General features: G+C 36.6%; 1 protein-coding gene and 1 long non-coding RNA gene across 2 annotated transcripts in view; both read left to right on the forward strand.

Moving 5' to 3' along the window:
- The first annotated feature begins 8778 nt into the window (after window positions 1–8778).
- Window positions 8779–10118, forward strand: LOC149006649 (putative disease resistance protein At1g63360). The gene is made up of 2 exons (XM_089165503.1): window positions 8779–9214; window positions 9859–10118. The coding sequence occupies exons 1-2, from the start codon at window positions 8779–8781 to the stop codon at window positions 10116–10118; spliced, it is 696 nt and encodes a 231-aa protein (XP_089021629.1).
- A 305-nt stretch (window positions 10119–10423) lies between these two features.
- Window positions 10424–22985, forward strand: part of LOC149006650 (uncharacterized) — a 64118-nt gene continuing 51556 nt past the window's right edge. Inside the window, exon 1 of the long non-coding RNA XR_016175083.1 lies at window positions 10424–10592. This is a non-coding gene — a long non-coding RNA (uncharacterized LOC149006650). The remainder of the gene's footprint in view (window positions 10593–22985) is intronic.

Consider the following 22985-nt stretch of genomic DNA (forward strand, 5'->3'; position numbering starts at 1 on the left):
ATGTTGTGTGGCGATAATACAAAGGCAACTTGGCACATATTCCTTTCTTGCGAATGGACGAAGAAGATTTAGCGACGGGACCATTGGAATTGAGAATTGAACATCTCAATCAAGGATTCTTCCTACGTATGCAAATCTTTCTCTTTTGTGTTCAGACCGGATAAGAATACAAGTTGATGGTATTTTTCAATTTTCATAATCACCAGCTACTTTGTTTGGATCCAACAAAACAACAAGGCTACCTAACCCAACAAAGTTTTTAAATAATATCTTTATCTCTATATGAATAAAAAATTTAAAATTATCTTAATGGAAAACAAGTAAAGATGAATCTTTCAAAACAAAAAAGAATAACATTGGCCAACAACCGATTTCAAACTTGCTTTGCATTTGTAAATGTTTTAATGATCTAAGCAATACCTAAGTAACATTTAACAAAAAAATATTTTGTTTACCAAATTTTTTTATTATTAATTATCTAATTCCATTATTTCATACGGTAGGACAAAGTAGGTTTTGTCCTTAAGTCTTAGGCAAAGAAATTTGAAGCACACGTGGGTTTAGGAAGGAAAGCACTCTCGCATGACTCCAAGAACAAGAAATTGCTTCCCTATCTATTATTACTTGTTGTTTACTCTAATACTCCCCCATTAACCATCATGTCCTTTTCTCTCTATAGTTTCCACACAAAAAATGTAAACATTTAAGTAAAATTAACTTCTTCTTTTTTCCCTCTCGTAGCCAAAGCCTTTAATTAAATTAGAAAAAGCGCTCTAGGGACTTAGTGGACAACAAGGAAGAATGTTCAATAAATAAAGGGGGAGCTCTCCACCAAGACTTAGAAAGTTGGAAGCATCTAGCATCTCTAGAGAGAAAGTTTGCACATAGATTATCTGATCTAGATACAAAATTAAAAGAGACGTAACGAAATTGGCGATCAGCTTCAAAACCTCAGTAAGCACTTATAAGCTTCTACTTGTCCAATCTAAAGAAGAACTAAAACACTAAAGGGCGTGTACTGCTACTAGTCAATCACAATTAACCAAGTGAATAATGCCAATTGACGTAGGCCAAGGCTAGATCGTCACAAATAGCCTCTAGTTCAATTGCTGAAGTTGATATGCATTTACACCATTTTGATTTTGGTCCTGTAAAATGTAACATTTGCCTCCATTCTAAAAGTAGGCATCCCAAGATCCGTCCACAAATAGTTGAAGACAATCTCTATCCTAACATTTTAAAATTTTGGTATTGGTCTCAGCCCCCCCCCCTTTTCTTGTTGGTTTTAATTGTCTAACCTCCGGAATTACTCTGGAGAATTTAATACAATGTTTTGTTTGTCCACAAGTTCTATCCTCATTAGATTCTCACATCGGCTCTTGTTTAACTTTGTTGATGGTTGGTTATTTATTTATTTATTATTTTTTGTGTTTTGTAGCCAATTTGTCTTACTATGGCACAAATATTTTAAAGAGACTTGAACCTTGACTTTCGAAAGTTCATGTACATCAATTGACATATTACCAACCACCAAATTCTTTAATATAATGTTTGTTTGTCCACAATTTCTATCCTCATTAGATTTTTACGTCGGCTCTTGTTTAACTTTGTCGGTGGTTGGCTTTTATTTATTTATTTATTATTTTTTGTGTTTTGTAGCCCATCTGGGTTAGCAAAGTATCTTAATCTATGGCACAAATATTTTAAAGAGACTTGAACCTTGACCTCCAAAAGTCTGTGTACATCAATTGACATATTACCAACCACCAAATTCATGGTAGGGTTTTTTTGGTTTTTGTTTTTGTTTTTGTGTGTGTGTTTTGGTAATTATTGTCAATGGCAAATGAGAATTAGGTAATGGATAAGTCACCAATCTAAAGGGCTGTTTCCATCATTGCTGGTTTTCTTACGGTAATCATAGCTTATGAGGTGCTTTCAAGCTATGCTCCTGAATAAGATATAACCCTCCACTAGTATTATCAAAATCTTAAATTTGGTGGGGGTATTCCTTCACTGGTGATCATGGAAAACCAACTTTGTTTATGTATACATACGGATGTCACATATTGAATGTTACTACCGGTGGGACACCGACTGGATAAGGTTAGATAATGCAACATATAAAAACCTAAGTGCTTCCATTAAAATCATTATCTTTATGTTTTCTTTTACTTCTGTTTATGCTAATAGATAATCTAAAAAATATACAATTTGTTAATGGTGAAAAATGTAAGGATGTTTTAATATTACATACATGTTACCTGATAAATTGAACCCTTGAATTTTTGGAAATAAAAGAGAAATGAAAATTTGAGATGCTGTTCTGTGTCAACCGAGTTAATTCAGTTAAAAGTTTTATTTTTGACATATCTGATGTTTCATAAGAAATTAATATTATGGTAAAATTTACATGCATTAACCACAAAAGATAAAAAAATAATAAATAATAATAAAAAAAAAAACCATAAAAGATGTTGTCTGGAGAGTACTCACCGGGGGAGAACTCTGTTGAAGAAGTTGATCAAATTCAACGAAGTCTAGAAGAGAATGTATATTGTGACAATGATGGATGTATGTAGAACTGAGATGCAGATGGAGGGTTCAAATGAATATGTAGAAAATGTGAATCCAAATCATGTAAGTAACTATATTCATCATACCTAGAAATAAGGTACGAAATGTCATTGACACAAAGGGTGTTGGTGGTCATTGACACAGGGGTTCAATCAAGTTTCCTTTTATAAATAATAATTATATTAGAAGGAAATACAAATGCTACCTTATGATTTGATTCTAATTATAATTCATAGATTTATTCAACGTTACTTTAAAATTTCAACTACATCTTCGTTTCCAATTATAATTTCAATTATTTCTTTGTTTCCAATTATGACAACCTTACATAATTTCAATTACATTATTGTTTCCAATTAATTTCAGCAACATTTGTAGGGGTTTCGGTAAAGTTGTTTTTTATTATTTTTATTTTATATATTATATAAATAGTAATTATATAAGAAAGAGATACAAATATTACCTTATGATTTGATTTCTAATTATAAATTTATAGATTTAGTCAACCTTAATTACTTTTATAATTTCAATTGCATATGTGTTTCCAATTATAATTTCAATCAACCATACCTTTACAAATTGATTTCTAATTATAATTTCATTCAATCTTATCGGTTTATAATTGTGCATTTCAAATTTTCAATCAATATTACCTTACTTTATATGTTTCAATCAATCAATCTTACTTTTCGCCCCAATTTCGTATAAAAATGACAAACAATTGCTGAAAAATTTGTTTGACAAAAAAAAAAAAAACCACGAAAATTGGCAAGAAATCAAGGATTTGGCTGTTTCTTGCCGATATATGGCATATATCTTCTCGAAAGAACAATTCGTGTCGCCTCCTTCAGAAACAACGAAATCTCGCCGTAAAATCCTACCCTATACCCATCAACTTCACCCAATTTAACTTGTTTGGTGTGTCTTGAATGCAAGGATTCCAGTTAGAGCCACCTTATCTTGGTGGACGAATGTACAGTTTTCTTGCATGTTGTGTGATGATAATATAGAGGCAACTTGACATATATTCCTTTCCTGCGAATGAACGAAGAAAATTTAGCAATGGGACCATTGGGATTGAGAATTGAACATCTCAATCAGATATTCTTACTACACATATGCAATCAAATTCGATAAGGCACAAGTTGATGGCATTTTTCAAATTTTCATAATCACATGCTGCTTTATTTGAATTCAACGAAACAATAAGGCTATCAATAATAGGCTACCTAACCCAACAAAAGTTCTAAAAAATATCTTTATCTTAGATGAATAAAAAAAATGAAAGTTATCTCAATGGGAAACAAGTATGGATGAATGTGTCAAAACAAAAATAAACATTGCCTAACAGCTAACTTCATACTTGCTTTGCATTTGTAAATGTTTTAATATTGATCCAAGCAATACCTAAGTAAAGCCCCTATAGGTGACCGAATAAAGTGCAATGTGGATGCTTCTCTTAATAGAAAGAAGAACTATATGCAAGTGGGGGGTGTTTTGCAGGATCAAGAGGGGCTGTTCAAGGGAGGTTTTGCAAGAAAGTTCCCTTTGTGTTCAGTCCTTGAAGCAAAATTAATGGCGATCATCGAAGGCCTTAGGTTGGCTTGGAGTTTGGGGTTTTGTCAGATTCAGGTCGAATCTGATTCTAAGGAGGTTGTTGCTCTCCTCGACCCTTGTAGGCATGCACAAGGGAGTATTGTTCGCCTCATTGAGGAAATAAAAACCCTTTCAGGCCTTAATGGAAGGGTGATGTTTGTTCATCTTGGTAGAGAAGCAAACAAAGCTGCTGATTGGATGTCTAGGGTGCAACTTTGTCCCTTAGACCCATGGGCTTTTCTTCCCAGATCCTCCAGCTGGGTTAGAAGGAATTCTCATGGTGGATAGAGAGTCTTGTTTAAGTTAAGTTTTCTGTTTGTTCCTTTGGGTTGTTTAACCCCGTCTTTGTACCGAAAAAAGGAAAAAAAAACTATTTTGTTAAAAAAAAAAAAGGTTATTATAAAATGAAGATTATATATTAAAAACAAGGAAGAAAATGAAGTCAAGACGAATCAAACTCTTCTATTAAGTTATATGCATTACATATTTATGGTAAAAGTAACATCTTCTCTAATATGTAAATATCAGAGTCTACAAGAAAATATAATATACGATTCTTGCACACAATAAAATGATCATAATATAGAAATATGCATTGCTGTAATCCTCAATTAATAGGAGAATGTGAATCTTTAAGATTGTAGGCTGAGGTGACTGTGATCTTTATTTGGAAACATCTTTTGATATAATCTCTTTCGGGGTGATGGACATCCATAATTAATATTATTTATAACACTCTCCCTTGGATATCTATCAATAGATTATGTACCTCGTTAAAACCTTACTAAAAAAATCCATGTGAGAAAAAATCTTAGTTGAAGAAAAAGAGTATATATATCTAAATAATACGTCTTACTAGCTGCCTCGTTGAAAACCGTATCAGAAAAACCCAGTGGGACAAAACCTTTGTGAAGAAAAAAGAGTGCATCATGTATTTTACTCCCCCTGATGATAATATCATTAAATATCTTTGAATACACACATCCTAATCTCATATACTAGCTTCTCAAAAATTGAAGTAAGCATTACTCAATAAATAAATTTGCCAATTTATCACTTGAACGAATTCAATGAATATCAATTTTGGTGAAATTGTTAGAATCAGAAGATCAGAGGCCTAATATAGATAGACCAATATCGACCAAAGAGAAACAAAATATAAAGTAGTATACCTTATGTCGAAACCACTTATCCGAATGAAGTAGAAGAAGCAAAACAAAACCAGTACAAACTCGAACAGGGTGAGCTGAGGTCTACGTACAATACTTTTCCTTAAGGTATTTGAACGTTCTCTTTAGTGCAGACTAGGTTTGACCTTGACGTTCTCACCTCCAAGATACAACAACTCCTTAGATCTGAAGGCTAGCATTCCAACAGATATTACTTGCTAAGGAGATACGAAGGTAGTATACAGCACAAGAAGGAAGAAAGGAAAAACGGAATTTTTCTAAACTTTTTAGAATACGAAATTTCTGTTTTTCCAAAAAACCAGAGTAAGTCCCTTGTTCTTGACTTCTCTATTTATAAACTCGTATGGACACCTATCAGAGAGTTATATTTGTACGTAAGGTCACATCTGTAGACAGGGAAGAGTTATGACTGTATGATCAGTCACCTCCCTATAGCAAAACCCAAAAACGGGTTTATTTATGGTAATCATCGCTTATGAGGTGCTTTCAAGTTGTGCTCCTGAAGAAGATATAACCCTCCAATAGTATTATCAAAACCTTAAATATGGTGGGGGGTATTCCTTCACTTGACAATAATGGAAAACCAACTTAATTTCTTAGTGTATATATACGAAGGTCACATATTGAATGTTCTATCCATGGGACACTGATTGGATAAGGTTAGATAATGCAACATATAAAAAACCTAAGTGCTTCCATTAAAATCATTATCTTGATATTTACTTTTACTTTTGTTTAAGCTAATAGATAATCTAAAAAATATACAATTTGTTAATGGTGAAAAATGTAAGAATGTTTTAATATGCCTACTGACTGGCTTGACTTCCTACTTCTGAACCATAGGCTTATTTTTTCCTTCAGGGCTACCCGTCCCATGGCAATGCAACAGTGTCCTGATGGAGGAGTTTAGAGGCCTTATAGCGAAATTCCTTGTCGCATAAAAGCGACCTACATGAATTAATGGCGTAACGACTGCCTGGCAAAAATTTTAAAATAAAAGGGCAAATTTTTTTTGAGATGTTCTATGTCAACTGAGATAATTTAGTTGAAAGTTTTATTTTTGACATGATCTAATGTTTCATAATTAATTAATAATATGGTAAAATTTACATGCATTAACCATAAAAGATGGAGTCTGGAGAGCGCTCACTAGGGCAGAACTCTGTTGACGAAGTTGATCATTCAACAAAATCTGGAAGAGACAACGTGTATGGGAGGGAGTTTGGAAGAGCTGTCGTGCCAAACAAGAAGAGTTCATGGAATGTTCTAGTTCATGTAGAGCGGAGCAATCGGCAATATACCCCACTTGAAGAGTACATGCGTCTCCAAACTATTGTGACAAGGACGGATGTATGTACAACTGAAATGCAGACGGAAGATCTAGATGAATATGTAAAATGCAAATCCAAATCAAGTAAATAACTTTATTCGCCCTACTTAGAACTAAGGTACAAAATGTCACCGACACAAGGGTTGTTGATGGCTATCGACACCATTTAAGCCTCGAAATGGCAAGAAGAAATGTTGCCAAAATTTCACGACTTTGTAGGGGGTTTTGGTCAAGGTTTTTATTTATTTATTTTATTTTATTTTTTATAATAATAGTTATGTTAGAAGGAAATGCAAATATTACCTTATGATTTGATTTAGAATTATAATTAATAAATTTAGTCAATGTTACTTTATAATTTATACTACATTTTGTTCCCAATTATAATTTCAATCAAAATTACATAATTTCAATTATTTCTCGACATAATTCCATTAAATGCTAAACTTGGTGCTGCGTGTGATGGAGATTGATCACAACCCTCGTTTCACATTAGCAATTTCACCTCTTCCCAGCGTGCTCTTGCGGAAGAAGTTTTGATAAAAGATGTCCTTCCATTGACAAATCATCAACCAATTAAAGTTAAGTTATATAATTATATGAACCAAATGGAGATGTGGAATGGGAAAAGAGAAAGTTGTTGGGGATTAGTGTGGTCGAAAAGCGTTTTTAATCTTTACCGTAGGATTTATTGGTCATATTCTGACGGTTGATCTAAGGTTATGTACTGTAGCAAAAGTATCTGAAATTATATTGCATGACAGCCCATCGTGGATTGATGCAATGTGAGGATAAGACAGCAAATCAATAATTTGTCAAAGAACGGATTTGTTGAAAAGATTACTCACAAAAGGTTAAGTTAATCCATTGGTGAGAACTGAGAACGGAGTCAACGGACTGTATTCTAGAAAAGCTCTTCTTGCTTGTTGCAATTCCCGGAATCTCTCTCTCTCTCGCTTCCTGTAAAACACACACACAAACTCTACCGGTGAAGTATGGTTGATTTCATAAGCCCACTAATAGGATGGATTCCAAAATATGTGATCGAACCTCTCATAGCAAAGTTTCGGGTCATACGAAACCTTGGGAGAAACTTTGAAGGATTAGAGAACGCAAAAGAGAGGCTGGATGCCAGGAGGAAAGCCGAACGAGAAAAACTGGAAGATATTAAGAAGCAGACAGGTGCGGACCCATCAGAAGATGCAGAACGCTGGTTCAGGCAAGCCGATGATGCTGTAACCGACGCCAACAACTTAAGAACCAAGTACGACTTGCACCGGCAAAACACAAGAGGAGCATGTTCCGACTGGTTCTGCTTCTTGTCTCGGTATCGGCTGAGCAAAGAAGCACTGCACCTCAAGGGACGCGTGGACGAGTTGCATGGCGAAGACCTAAAAGCCGGTTGGACTACAGCTTCTACCTCGCAGAAAGGGAAGCAGCTGAACACCGTTTCTCTGGAGGGTCAAACATCAAGAGACTCGTTGATGCATCAGATCATCGAAGGAGTGCTCGATGATAGCTACGTCGTCGTTGGGTTGCACGGCATGGGGGGAATCGGGAAGACGACCCTCCTACAACACGTTCACAACCACTTCACAAACACGGATCACTTCGATTCCATCAGTTTCACCACGCTGTCGGCTACGCCCGATTTCGTAAAATTACGAGAACAAATTGCAGAAGGCTTTGGATTGGATCTAAAGGATTGCACCGATGACGAGGATGTGAAGGAAAAACTTTCCCGACAAACAGAAAGGTATCTGTTAGTACTGGACGACATGTGGGAGCCGGCGGTTGATCTTAACGAAATTTGCATTCCTGCACCAACCAAAGAGAATGGCTGTAAGATATTGATGGCATCTCGATCGTCAATAGTCATCAACAAGTTCGTGAACCAATTTGCAGGAGTGGATTCTCTTTGTGCAATTCGAGTGGACAAGCTACCACCACATGAAGCATGGAATCTTTTCGTGAAGAAAGTCGGGGAGTCTCTAATTACATCTCGTCCAGAAATAAAACTCATTGCCGAAGAAATTGTTGAAAAAATGCGATGGATTGCCATTGGTTATCACGGTTGTTGGTAGCACGATGTCGACGAGGCAAACGAAAGGAGAATGGAAAGATGCTTTATGGGAAATGGGACAATTGTCAAAAGCAAATCTCGAAGATATCGAAGACAAGGTGTTCAAGCTTCTGATGTTTAGTTATGAAAAGTTGAATTCATTAGAAGAAAAGTCCCTCTTCCTGTATTGTTGCCTATTTTCCGAGGATGCACTTATTTTGAAATATCAACTGTACAGATTTGGCATTGGTCTGTACAAATTTGGCAATGGTGAAGAAGCCCTATGCGATGATGAAATGCCGACGCTTGAGGCTATGAGAGGTAAAGTTGATGTTTTAGTTGGAAATCTTAAGAATTCATCCATGCTTGAGGATGCTGAATTTGGAAGTGTTAAAGTGCATGACGTGCTGAGGGAATTTGGTTTGTGGATCCAATCTCCCAAAATCATTGCAAAGGAGGCAGGTAAAAGAGTCTTTACCTCTGAATGGTTGAAAGCAAGTATGGTTTCATTATATTCTGTAGAGTCCATGCCTCATCAATTGTCAAATGATTGTCCACACCTGCACACGTTAATGCTCTCCGCCGCAAAAAGTCTGCTAATATGAACATACCCCAAAGCGCACTTCTTGAAGCACATGCCTGCACTTAAGATACTTGATTTGGATTGTTTTATTGGAATAAGAAAACTTTCCCCCTTCAGTATCCCACCTTGTCAACCTCCGTTCGTTGAGCTTACGAAGCTGTCACTCCTTGAAAGAATTACCACCTGGAATTGGAATGCTAGTTCAGCTCATATCATTAGACTTGGAATATTGTGTACACTTAAGAAGGCTACCAGTGGAGATGAAGGAGTTGAAAAATTTAAGGCATCTTAATATCAACTATACTCGTAGTCTTAAGAGAATAATGTGCGGACTTTTATCTGGATTGCGCAAGCTAGAGGAGATTGAGGCTCTTCGAAAGTGGACTAAAATTGGACAATGACAATATATTGGAATTGGATAGGTTGCCTCACTTGACTCTTATCAATGAGATCCGTTTATGGAAAGTGAAGGTGGATTCACGTTTGCTGAATCAATTAGCTAAATGGTCATGTCGTCATTTAGAATTTTTGGATTGTGATATTGATTCTTCAGCTCTCTTGGACTTTCAACAATTCCCTCAATTGTCATTGGATATGTTAAAATTCCGCTCATGCAAAGGTCTGACACGTGTCCCAACTCATGGTCATATTACTGCACTGGTAGTGGATCTTTGTCAAGATCTGAAGACATTAGTGGTGGTAGAGGAGGAGAAAGTGGATGAAATGAATAATAATATAATTGCTTTTCAAAAGTTTGATCGTATCTGGAACTCATTGAGTTAAATGGATTGGAGACAATCTGTAGCGGAAGGGTTCCTCCACAACAGCCACTTGGCCCTGGATCATCATGCTTATTTTCTAATTTGAGGAGTATCAGAATAGAGAGATGCCACAAGTTGAAGGTGCTTTTCACTAGTGGTGTAACACCACTGCTACTAAAATTGAGAGATTTAATGGTGCTTGATTGTTCTCAATTGGAATACCTCTTGATAGAAGATAATGACAATGATGACATGGAATCCATCATCAATGCATTTCCAAATTTGTCTGAAATATGGTTACTTAAACTACCAGAGTTGACAGCTAGCTATATGCACTAGCAACAATGCCAACAATCAAGATCCAATGGATTTGATGAAGTGGCCATCTCTACTTATTGCATATTTTTATGATTGTCCAAAGTTGGAGTTGAAGAGTCCCCCATTTGGAGAAGCACGTGTAATGGAAGACGGTGCCGGAATTATGCGTTTTCTAAAGGTAAGAATAAAAAGGCCAAATATGAAATACCTCTGTGCTTTGCTTTATTTCTTGTTTTGGTATGGATAGGATAGTTATTCATTATTTGGAAACATTATAAGACAAAATATTTCACTCACTTTCATCATAAGATTCATTTTTCAACCCAGAAAACAACTTTTTGCATTAATTTATTACCATGCACCATACTCCCTGCCCCTCTGGTCTTTATCCTTAATTAATACCATACTTTGATTCCACTGCTTGATCTAAAATCTCTATTAAGCCCAGTGTGACTTAATAGTAAGAAAAAGAAAATTTATTTTGACTTTATTTAATAAATTTTATTTTGGTACGCTTTAGAATGTGTCGTTAGTTCTGTTTTACATTAATATAGTTTCTTTTGCTTTTTAGTAATTATTGTATAATATTATCTATTGAAAATCTGATATTCTTTTATTAGTATAAATTCATACACTGTATATGTCTTTCTTCTCTTTTTTCTTTTTTCACTCTTCTAAATACACATATATTCATATCTAGTCTTTGTAAGTTATTCTACCATTTAAACTCATTGTATTTAATTTCATCATAGGTTATTTAGAATGCTATTTAAAATTTTTATTTTTATCAGGCTTCTAATTAATTTGCTCCTGATTTTGTCTTAGCAATTGTTTTAATTTTATGTCCTTTCAGACATTACTATAAGAACTAGTGATTGATAATGTTCTTAAAATATACACATCTTTTAATTAGTACATTATTCCACTTGAAGGGTCAATATTACATATTATTTTTCAAATTAAAAGAAGGGTTTACATATGGTTGTAAGAAATTGTTTCTTAATTTACCACAAAAAATGCCTAACAACATGATCATTTTGTATATTTATTTATTCATAGTTATTTATAACATTGACCCACTCTTTGCCTCGACATACTCTTTCAATAGTGACTCATGTCATTCCCCAATTATTTTTCAGAACCTTTCTTATTTTTTTGTATACCAACTTGCTATGCTATAATTGTAGAACTCAATACATGCAGAAAAGAGAAGAACGGAAAAAAAGGGAAGAGGAAGAGCTGGAAGATGATGATAATCTTGAGTGTATGGACTAGGTATCACTTTTCATATCCTCCCAAATAATTTATTTTATTCTTTGATACTAATATTCCTTTTTGTTCCATCCATTTTCATATACTGTGAAAGATTTTTAATGCCATGGAGATGATGGAGAATAAGAATTAATATTTTCATGTATTTACAATATTAGAAAATCTCTTTCCTTGTAAATTTTAGTTGCAGCTTTCTTTAAGCATTTGCACACCCCAATGTAAGTTTATAAATTTGCATACAACCATTGAAGTCCTTTAATTTCATGCATAAAGTAACAAGATCTCTCCTTAGTAGGGTAGCAAATATTATCTCCGAGCTCTGTTTTCAATAGTCTTGGTATTACCATGCAAATGATCTATTTTAATTTTGTTTGATATGCTAGGTCTATGTTTGCGGAAAAAGAAGTGCTGGTTCGCAGAGAAGATGATCAATAATGTTGGAGAGGATAGCGTCTTCCTGTTTATGATTGACATGTTTTTCTTTTATGATAGAGAGGTTGGCTGTTTGATGTTTGGTACTCTACAATAATAAGCACCTCATAGTTAATTAGTGCATCTGATTCGAAGTTTTAAATTCATTTGGCAGTGACTCCATGCAGCCACTCTTAAGAACTGTTTTGCTTCTTAATGTTGTGATTCATTTGACTGAGGTTGAAGTCATTTCCCAAGAAAACTCTTTTTTAATACCTTTTGCTATAATATGATACAACAGTGAATGATCCAAGTATAATGCTTTGATTTGTCCATTGAATGAGTTCTGAGAGGGTCAATGGAAAATCTGTTGTTTCTTTTGAGTCCCCATAGAAATAGCTAAAACTGGGTCGCTGTATTGTGTTGCTGCAAGCCCACTTATATGGATCCATTCATTACAGGTAGAAGAGAAGAGAGCTGTTCTAGCTTTTGGGTCTTTGCTCTCATCCAACAACATGGGAAATGTAATGAAGTTTAAGCCTGTATTTTACTGACAATTCCACATGTTGAAAATGTTAGAATGGACTATTTCAGAAGACATCATTTTTTTACTAGTTCAATGCAGTTGTAAGAAATGATAAATCTGGGTTACAAGTTTTACTATGTGGCTAATCAAAGAGTGAGCATTGAGCACTTGGCTTTGAAAATGGAAATCTTCCAGAAATGCAAAATCTGAGAAAATACTACATGGTTACTGTAATGTAGTATGTATTCAAAAATCACTTACATAAAGCTTGTAATGCAGTAGTTGTGTGAATTGGACACATGAAGTCACAACAACCACGTTGAAGTATCCAGCCCTTACAGATATAAAATGTTTCAAATAATTCACCACGGCTTAGGTACATAAGAGAGAAATGTGTCTGTCGAAGACCATATCATGAAGAGTCCCTCAACTATTACCTACTACCCTGATTCATCTACTGGAAAGGTCATTTGCATCTCTTGCATCATTCTAGGTCAAGCCATTTTGACTTATTTGTCGGCAACATGAGCATCTATCTGAGGCAACTCTCAGATTATTATCGGCTTGGGCATCTGCAGACCAACCTACCTCCAACTAACTCTATGCAGAGCATGGCATCTTCAGGGACATTCTCTGGACTAACCAAGGCCTTTCAGAATCTGGGTCAATGAAATTGTGCTGGAGGAACTGGTCAGCTTCCTCATCCACAAGTTCCCTACACCATGTCACTCTTTTTGAGGGGCAACAACCTGGCCCAAAACACCTGCAACCCAGAAACAAAATTCTAAAAAAATTGGCATGTTGGTATGGTTTTGTTAGATGAATGGACAAGTATAAGATTGACCGTATTGGCTTGTTTCTAGATCTTGACACTTAAGATGGATACCAGGATTAAGATGGAAGTATTTTGTTTTTTGGTGAATAATAAAAGATTAAATTGTGAACCCCAAGAAAGAGAAGAAGAGAAGATAGGGGGGGGTGAGCCATCAAGAAGGAGGCTGGAGGGAGGAATCTAAACACCAAGTAACAACAATGAGCCTGCTCCTTGGGGTATCTATAACAAGAGGGGGGGGGATATGCTGGAGTCTAGCAGATACATCAAAACAAATGGCTTTCCAAATCATGTCCAAGGATTTAGATATGGAAGTCCATCTCCTAAGATTATGCTCCCACCACAAGTGGTGAATAGTAGTAGAGAGGATGGAAGATAAAGAGTACTGGGTGGCTTTGGAGAAGATCATGAGATCCTGTGCAAAAGTTAGATGGATGGGATTGAAGGTCTTACACTTGGGGATGGGTGAGATGCAGAGTTGGTCAATTTTGGATTGTAGGATGTGGGAGAGAAACCTCCAAGGCAAGTGAGAAAAGAAAGGGGGATAGGGGGCAACCTTAGCAAATACCAACATGGGAAGAGAAGAAGCCCTCGGGCCATTGGTATTGATGGAGAAGTAAGGGGAAGATGGACGTTAAATATATAAGGTGTAAAACAAAAATAAATTAGATAAAACAATCCATCATCATGATCCAAATGAATGTGACACTTAAAATTGGTTATGATCATATGATGGGATCAATTCTGGCTCAAGATTCCCAAGAGGGAAAATTAGTCTTCCATTCCACCAGCAAAAAGAGAATCACCCTAGGTCTTACCTCTACGTGCCTAAGATTTGAAAATAGCGTTCCCATCTAAGCAAAAGTCAAGCTCATAAACGTACCTCAAACCAATTGAAACTCAAAACATTTAAACCAATCTTCAAAAGACTCTCAACAGAGTTTAAGCTAACAACAAGCCCACAACAATGAAAACTAGCAACTCATTCATCAGAATAATAGAATTAAGGTCATTGACTTGAACCATCCCAACAATGGACTTAATGGGAGAGTAGACTACATCACCAAATTTCAACTTGTAGAATGGATGAGCTTTTGAATAAGAATTGTGCACCCATTAAAAATTATCTAGTTTTCAGAAAAATCTATGTGGATAACTAAGAAAACATGGATACCTGCATGTATTCATAAAAGCAAGCACTTTTCTCATTTTCTGATTTGTCCCAGTTGTGCCATCCAACTGGTTTAATACAAGCATCAATCCAAGTGTAAGCAAAGATCACCCTTCCAAATGGACCCCATGGCCTTCCAAGATGTGAATATGCAGTGCCACCATTGCCAGTGATCACACACCTGCATTGATTAGTTTACATACCTTATGTAAGTCCCAATAGAAAAAGAACCAATTATTCCCACATTTGAGATGGTACAGGACAAGCAAAAAGAGAGAGCAAAACAAATAAGAGACTATAAGGCCTGGGCATGCTCCTTGAGGTTCAACTTGTAGAATAGGTCAAGTAATTGAATAAAAGAATTCAGGATATAGCATTGGGTATCAAATCAGTCCTTGCCAATTGTTGTAGAATTGGCCAACAAAACTTCACTCAGACCTGGAAGCTCAGCAATTCTAGGCTTTTGAACCAAGAATTAGACAATCAAGATCAATCATTGGCTGATCGATTCGAATCATCTGATTTAATTGGTCCAATTCCAATTGCACTCTAAGCTTTATCACCACACTCCTAGGTGAAGAACCATTCCACAGTTTCTCCAGTACAACCTTTTAAGCATAAAAATATATGAATGTATCATCCCTTTCTAGATTGCAGGAAAAAAGATGAACGGAAGATAGAATAATGAGAAACTCCCATTGTATAGCACTTTATGATTTCCTTCCTTCTTTTTTGGTAAGACAATTTGTGAGTTCTGTCACAACTGGCTAAAGGATGCACTTTAAGCCATTGTATTTTAATTGATCCATGGGGTGAACACATCATGCTTGTGGAGTTTTGAGGGCTAGATGAAAGAGATATCAATAGCATCAGCATGAATTGGAATTTGACTTCATAGAAGAACAATTGGAGATATCCTTCATACATTTAGGTCATTGAACCTAAAAAATAAAAAGAGCAAAGCTGGAAGGCCAAACCTCAGGAACATATGCTTTAAATTTCAAATTAGGGCTGTTTTAGTATGATTTCTATTTCAGTTTTGTAAATTATTAATTGATATTATGCTATTGTGGTGTTTTTAAGAATACTTTTCACCTTATTTCTTTCTGATAGATTAAAAATCAATTTCATCTTTCAAACCAATTTCAAGTTTATCATGTCCTCAACATTGATTAGCACGTGTTAATAATCGGGATACTGTTTATTGTGTGAAATTATGGAAATCTTGATGGTAAAGAAAATATCAATTTGAATTACTTTGAATACAACTGGAACTGTAAAACAACAGAAAAACCCATAAATTCATAGACTTAAACCTGCTGATTTCAGCTGTCTTTCGGAAACAATATAGAAGAGCAAAACTAGCAATTAATCAGTAAAAAGCACTGTTTGATACAAGGATAGCTGCTATTTAGAAAGGGAAATTTAAAATACCTCCCATGATGAGGTATGGTGTAATTTCAATTTCATCACTCAGACTCTCAAGAATTATATATAGCATCCTTGTTTTCCAAAAAATTGGTATTTGAATCCAAGCTCTGAGATTAAAAAGGGAAATTTAAAATAGCTTCCATAGGGTATGGTTTAATTTCAATTTCATCTCTCAAACACTTAAGAATTATATGTTACCCTCCTTGTTTTCCATTAAACTAAGGTTCAAGCCTATGGTTTCAGTTAATTTCTGTTTTCTTTTCTTACAAGAATAACATAAGTGAAGCATGATTTTGCAGTGCTATACGAGAATGAGGAAGAAATAAACATGCTTGGCATAGTCAAAGCTAATGTTCAAGATTTGTGGACATGCAGGTAAGAGTCTGTCATCTTACATATGGTAGTTTCAGGCAAAGCACATCATCCACATGGCTTTATGGTGCTTTAAATTTATTGTAACTCAACCTTCAGATGCAATTATGGCTCTTCCAAAGGAACAGAACCCAACTATCCAATTACGGGGGCCATGGCCAACCATCAATATGCAGTCCAAGTTAAGCTGGACATGAAAATATAGCTTCTTCAATTGGCCTTCCAGAACACCTTCTGCCCATAAACATGATTGTTTACCATAGAACTACTGAAAAAGTCATTCGTGAATAATTTTTTTGAGTAAATTACTGCGACACCCAAAGATATATAGAAGCTTTAAGCATTGACAACCCACTTTTCTTTGAAACACACGGCTTCAATTCTGCAGTTAATATGGTTAATGGTACAACTGTAAAGATCATTATACTTTTTTGTATACTGGGTAAAAAGACTTCATCTACCTTTTTCCAGTATACTTGTTCTCTAGCAACTCTTCACAATTTCTCTCTCACCTCAAACCCATTGTTGGGGGTAATGCAGCAATTTACTCATTTTTAAGTATTCCAGAAAGTGAATCACATAGAGTAAACATTGCGCTTCAACTTGAAATAAAGTTCAAGCTTCTGATTCAATACACTTTAACAGTGAACTCATCAGTAATAAACAAGATTATCCAAGAGAAATTTAGAAAAGGGTCATTTTTTTAATGAAAGTCATAGTTTTGAGGCCAAGAAAGAAAAAACAAGTAGAAAATAGCATCTAAATCAGAAACCACAGTGAAAGGCTCCAATTAAGCGATAGGCGGCATAATCTCTCCACTCTTAGTATATTCTAAAATTTTCTTACCTTTCTCCTTCTTTCTTGTGGGTCACATATAAATTTATTCATACCATGAACATTCTTAATAACCTAAATAAAAAAAAATAAAGCAAATTGCATCGACACCTCAAAATAGAGGTCTTAAAGCACTAACATCCCCACTTTATATTTGAAAAACACAAATACCTCAAAATTGAATGTTCATTGGACACATTAATCCAATTTATCATTGAAAACCATTAAACCACTGTTTATTTTCTTTCAATTTTAAAAATATTCCTATCAAAATATGTAGGAAAAAAACAATGATTTAATGGTTTTTAGTGACAAGTTGGACTAATATGTCAAATGAAAATCCATTTTAAGGTTTCTGTGTTTTTCAAAGATAAAATGGAGTGTCAGTGTTTTAAGGCCTCCATTTTGAGGTGCCAATGAAATTTACACAAAAAATATAACAAAACATAACCAAGTAGCATCAGAGCAATGCTTCCCATGCTCAGAAACATATCTCCAAAAACCAAACCACAGACACATTCAGCAACCCAAAAACCAACTAACAGTGTGAGATGATCTCATAGAATAAGTCTCTTTGGTCGAACTCAAACTCTCAAAGCTGAAGCGACTAAAACATCCATTTTGTGGTAGTTCTACAATCTTGTGTCTCGCCACTTCATCACCTCCATTGGATGATTGAAGTTACACATCACATATTCTGTCTTTGAACTACTTATCGTCAAACATTTGGATGCCAAACGTTAGATATTTGACGACCTTCATGTCTCCAGCTCTCCTTCCAAATTTCTACGTCAACAACGTTAATGAATCTATATTTCCCTTACATTCCGGGGCTGGGCTATTTATCTCCGCAAATGCCTCCCGAGTTCGAGCACAGTCGAATTTGACGATATTGTGACTTGCCCAAATACGACCTTTAAACCCAAAAGAAGAGTAGAAAAAGAAGAAGCAGAATCAAAGACTGAGAAAACCTAATTGCTAACAAAAGGAGCCAAGAAAAAGAGAGAATAGGAACCATGTAGGAGATCAAAGATCTTATCGGCAACTTCTCCGAAAGTAGGAGCACAGGCAACGGCATCACGGGTGATGCCATTACAACGAGTGGATGCAGTTGACACCCAGGAGAGGTCGGCAGGCTTTACCAGAGTTGAATAACTCTCCAGCTCCACCAACTTTCGAGAGCACACAAGAATGGCACCGAACTCTAAAATGGCGAAAGGTTGACCCTTTCGGAAGGAATTGTGGTTTCCACATCGAAGAAGACCGCTCTCTGAGCGGTCTTCTCTTGAACCCATCTGTTGTTATCGTAATTACTTACACTAATTCCTCTGCAACTCGAAGACTCCGAGTAAAGAACCTCATAAATGGAAGTCGGTCCAGAAGTCCTACCTTGTTAAACCTCTTTGCCTTGACGACGACACGGCGATTGTGTCACGTGGCCACGTTTTGCTTAGGAGCAGTGTCTACGTGGCACTGCTCCAAGCAGTGAACGGGTAGATTGATAGGAGTCCTGAAATCTTAAATCTTGACCACACAATATCAGCATGTGCAATTTAAAACAACTTAAGTGAACAGTTTCGGTTTTTCCACCTAATCCAAGCGGTTCAGGCTACAAGCGGTTACCAATTCATTTTGAGAGAGTAAGAAACAAACATAAGTGATTGAACTCCATATATGATATTTAAAGAACGTCAGAATTAGAAGAGATTGGAAGCAAGAAAATAAGCTCCAGCAGAACTTAAATGGCAAGTAAAATAGACTTGGTGATCAAATATCTGGTAGCTTACAGGATCCACTAGAATTATCTCAACTATGCAAAATCGATAGATAAGGGGATCCAGTTATCCCATTTTTTAGAGCACCTCAGGTCAGCGCCTCCACCTAACCCGTCGTCGCAACCATTTCCTCTGACTAACTCTTCACCACCTCCCCTTCATCAGATGGACGCAGACGAAGAAGACGAGAACGTCAAGCAGCTGCAAGAATGCTTTGTTTTCTATTTTGCCCTTTCTTTTTAATTCTTAAAGGTTGAAATCAAATTCAACGCCTTGGAACCAACCCATGCTTTTGTGTGTGTGCCTGTAGGAATGCCTTGTTCAAAGCAACAGGAATTGGAGGTCTTGCCAATTGGGTATGACTGCTAACACCTTCCATTTGCACTAAAACATCCGATGGTAAAACATAATGGATTCTCGAATTCCCGAAGTGTAACCATACCTATCTGGAATTTTCATTTTAAGAAAGACATTTTTTTTTTGTACAAAGGCGCTTTTTAGATATAGGGATAGGGATATTACATATGCCGCCGGTAAGAGTTGAACCTATGACCTCTCCACTGAGAAGCAGGTTTCTAATCATCCTACTACTCCTCCATTGGCCAAAAAGACGATGTTGTAGTCATGTAAATAGAAAACCCAATTCTGCAGTCGCACATTTTGAGGTCAAATCTCTGGAAACACGGTCGTCTATATGAATAAATTCGATTAATCGAAGTAAACAATTTATTTAGATTTTATAGACGCTCAATTCAACACATTGTATAAGATTGTAGGTTATTGCTAGTGTCTGCTGACGATTAACCTCTGCTACTTGTGGGTTTTCAGTTTTTAATTTTTTGAAAAGAGGAAAACCAGAGATTCATATGATGGTGTCAATGATTTACTTCATTTGCCACGTAGGCCTGCTCCGAAGCAAAATCACGTCTGAGCAAGAAGGAAATTAATAATGAGGTATGGACCTTTGTGGCGAAAAGCTCAACTCCTCAACATTATATCTGGGCCCATCATCCTTAAGAGGGTTTTTATATATAAAGGTTAGCTGACCCGGATACACCAGGTATAATCCATTGGTTCTTGCGGGTGCCCAAGCAAGGAATTAATCGGGAACCGTGGCCCGTGGGTACGGGATAACTCTACCTTGAACCATAGTTGCAGAGTTAATAAACCGCTAATTGCAGCCCAGTCAAAGCCCATTACCGTGGACGACATTTTAAAAGGTTTGAGATGGGCTATGGAGGCCTTCTACTCAAACAGGGTGGAGATTGCTAAATAATTTGGATGCACTGTGGGTCAAAGTGCTTAAGAAAAAGTATTTCTCTAAAACAACCTTTGCCCCAAAGGTAATCACAAAAAATGATTCATGGATTTGTAGGGGTTTCAATCGTCTGCGGCCATCAAAGGAGCGGCCATCCAGCGGCCGCTCTAGATGGCCGCCAGGTGTCATTCAGTTTAATCACAGTCGTTGAAGGTTTATGGAGTTTTTCCATTAAATCGGCTACAAAAAACTGCTACAAAGAATTCGGTTCGGATAAATGAACCAACAAGTTCAACCAAACCGGATTAATAATTAAAAAATAAAACTCAAAACCAACCCTAAATCCCGTGAAATCCATGTTTTCATTCCTTTCCCTCTCTCAACACGAATCCACCGTCTTCTATCTTCTGAGACATGATCGGAAAATCAACAGCAGACCCTCATCACCATGCATGAACGTTACGTGTCAGCTTGCCCTCTACTTCTCCAGCACCTCATCATTTAAATTCCACTCTGACATTTTGTTTTCCACTGAAACACACAACACCCTTTAAGCGTTCGGTTTTGCCGATAGAACCAACAGCAGACAGACAGAGACGAGAGAGAGAGAGAGAGAAAATAATGGGTAGGATCAAAGGCACTGACATTCTATTACTGTTGTTGTTTGTGATGAAGAATGGGACAGGGGAGATAAGGGAAGTAGAGAAGAGAGAGAAGCAAAACAAGAGGGAGCAGGAGAAGAAGAGAAGAGTGAGGACAGGAAGTAGAGGAAATTCTTGTTGCATCGCCTAAAAATCTAAAGACAGAAGCAGGGGAGATGAGGGTAGTCAGAGGCCCAACAACAAGGGAGGGAGAACCCAATTCACATTGGCTTCATCAGAGGAACCAAAACCCTCTCGTCCCTCAGTACGCGATTCCAACGATTCTCTTGTCTGCAGAGTAGTAACACACCTCCTCTTCACCCTCTCTCTCTCTTTCTGTAATTGGAATATAACAGTTCCTTTAAATTTCTACAAATTGGTCTGATGCAGGTGAGGTGAAGATTGGAAGGATGCAGAATTAAGACGATGCAGGGTTGGTTTTGAGTTTTTTTTTCTTAATTAGTAACCCGGTTTGGTTTAACTTGTCGATTCATTTTATCTGATCCGAATTCTTTGTAGCGGTTCTTTGTAGCCGGTTTAATGGAAAAACTCCATAAACTTTCAACGACTCTGATTAAACTGTATGACACGTGGCGGCCATCTGGAGCGGCCGCTGGGAGGCCGCTCCATTGATGGCCGCAGAGGATTGAAACCCGGATTTGTAGCAGCATTTGTAGCATCTTACTGATACTCAAGAAGATGGTAATTAGAAATGTGGGAAAATAAAGGGAAACTTGCTTTTGGTTCGACCCATGGGTCCCAACATCCATGAACAATATCATCAAACATCAAGATTTTATGTTGTGGGCGAGGAAGACCACGGTGGCCTAAGTGATATAGGACTCTGAACAGCTCAACTGGGAGTTATCTCTACAATCTCAACCTCAACCTAGACCCATCAATCTACCCATTACACTCACTCTTGCTACTAACTCGGGGTCTTCTCTGATTTTGACTAATGACAAGTTCTCTACCAAATTGGCGAGGCGTGCCTTGATGAAGAAAATTTTCCCTCTCAAAAGAATTCCTTTTCAAAGTGGTGGACTGTTTTTGGAGAATACCACTCCATCCAAAATATAACTTGTTTGGCGTGTTTTGAATGCAGGGTTTCCTGTTAGAGCCACCTTTTCTCGGTGGACAAATGTACAACTTTCTTGCATTGTTTGGCGATAACACAGAGGCAACTTGGCACATATTCCTTTCCCGCAAATGGACGAAGTAAATTTGGCGACGCGACCATTGGGATTGAGAATTGAACATCTCAATCAGGGATTCTTACTACACATGCAAATCTTTCTCTTTTGTGTTCAGATTGGATAAGAAGACAAGTTGGTGGTATTTTTCAATTTTCATAATCACATGCTACTTTGTTTGGATCTAACGTAACAATAAGGCCACCTAACCCAACAACATTTCTAAATAACATCTTTTTCTTTACAATAATATAAAATTCGAAGTTATCTCAATGGGAAACAAGTAAAGATGAATCTATCAAAACAAAAATGAATAACATTGCCCAACAACGAACTTCATACTTGCTTTGCATTTGTAAATGTTTTAATGATCTAAGCAATACCTAAGTAATGTCTAACAATTTTCACGTGTTATGATTAGAAGATTACATTTCAAAAAGAGTAGAACTACCCATGATTATTGAGAAACTTATTAGAAAAAAATGGCAAACGTCGGTAGGGGAGAAGATGCACACCCTGAAATCTCTATAGAGGAGGATGACCAGCGACAACAAAGCACCAAGAAAGTGAAGCGCGGTGGTACAAGAGGACGTGAGGTGGAAGAAGGTTCTCCTTCGAATCAGTCATATGCAGATATGCTTATGCATGGTACAGAGAGGGATTTTCTCAATAGACTGTCGAAGGAAGATGGGGAGGTGGGAAGTGATGGTATGCTGTATGAAGGTGCTTCTACAAAAGAAAATACTTCGAAAGAGGATTTTGATGAAGAAAATGAGAATGGAGGGGAGGAAAGGCAGGAGGAGAACCAGTTTTTGCCCCTCTGGTCCTTTGTCTAAGGAAGAAATGGAGAGGTTG

Source organism: Hakea prostrata, chromosome 8 (assembly GCF_041222555.1).
Source record: "Hakea prostrata isolate BN-2017 chromosome 8, UWA_Hpros_2, whole genome shotgun sequence".
In the NCBI taxonomy this organism is placed as follows: domain Eukaryota; kingdom Viridiplantae; phylum Streptophyta; class Magnoliopsida; order Proteales; family Proteaceae; genus Hakea; species Hakea prostrata.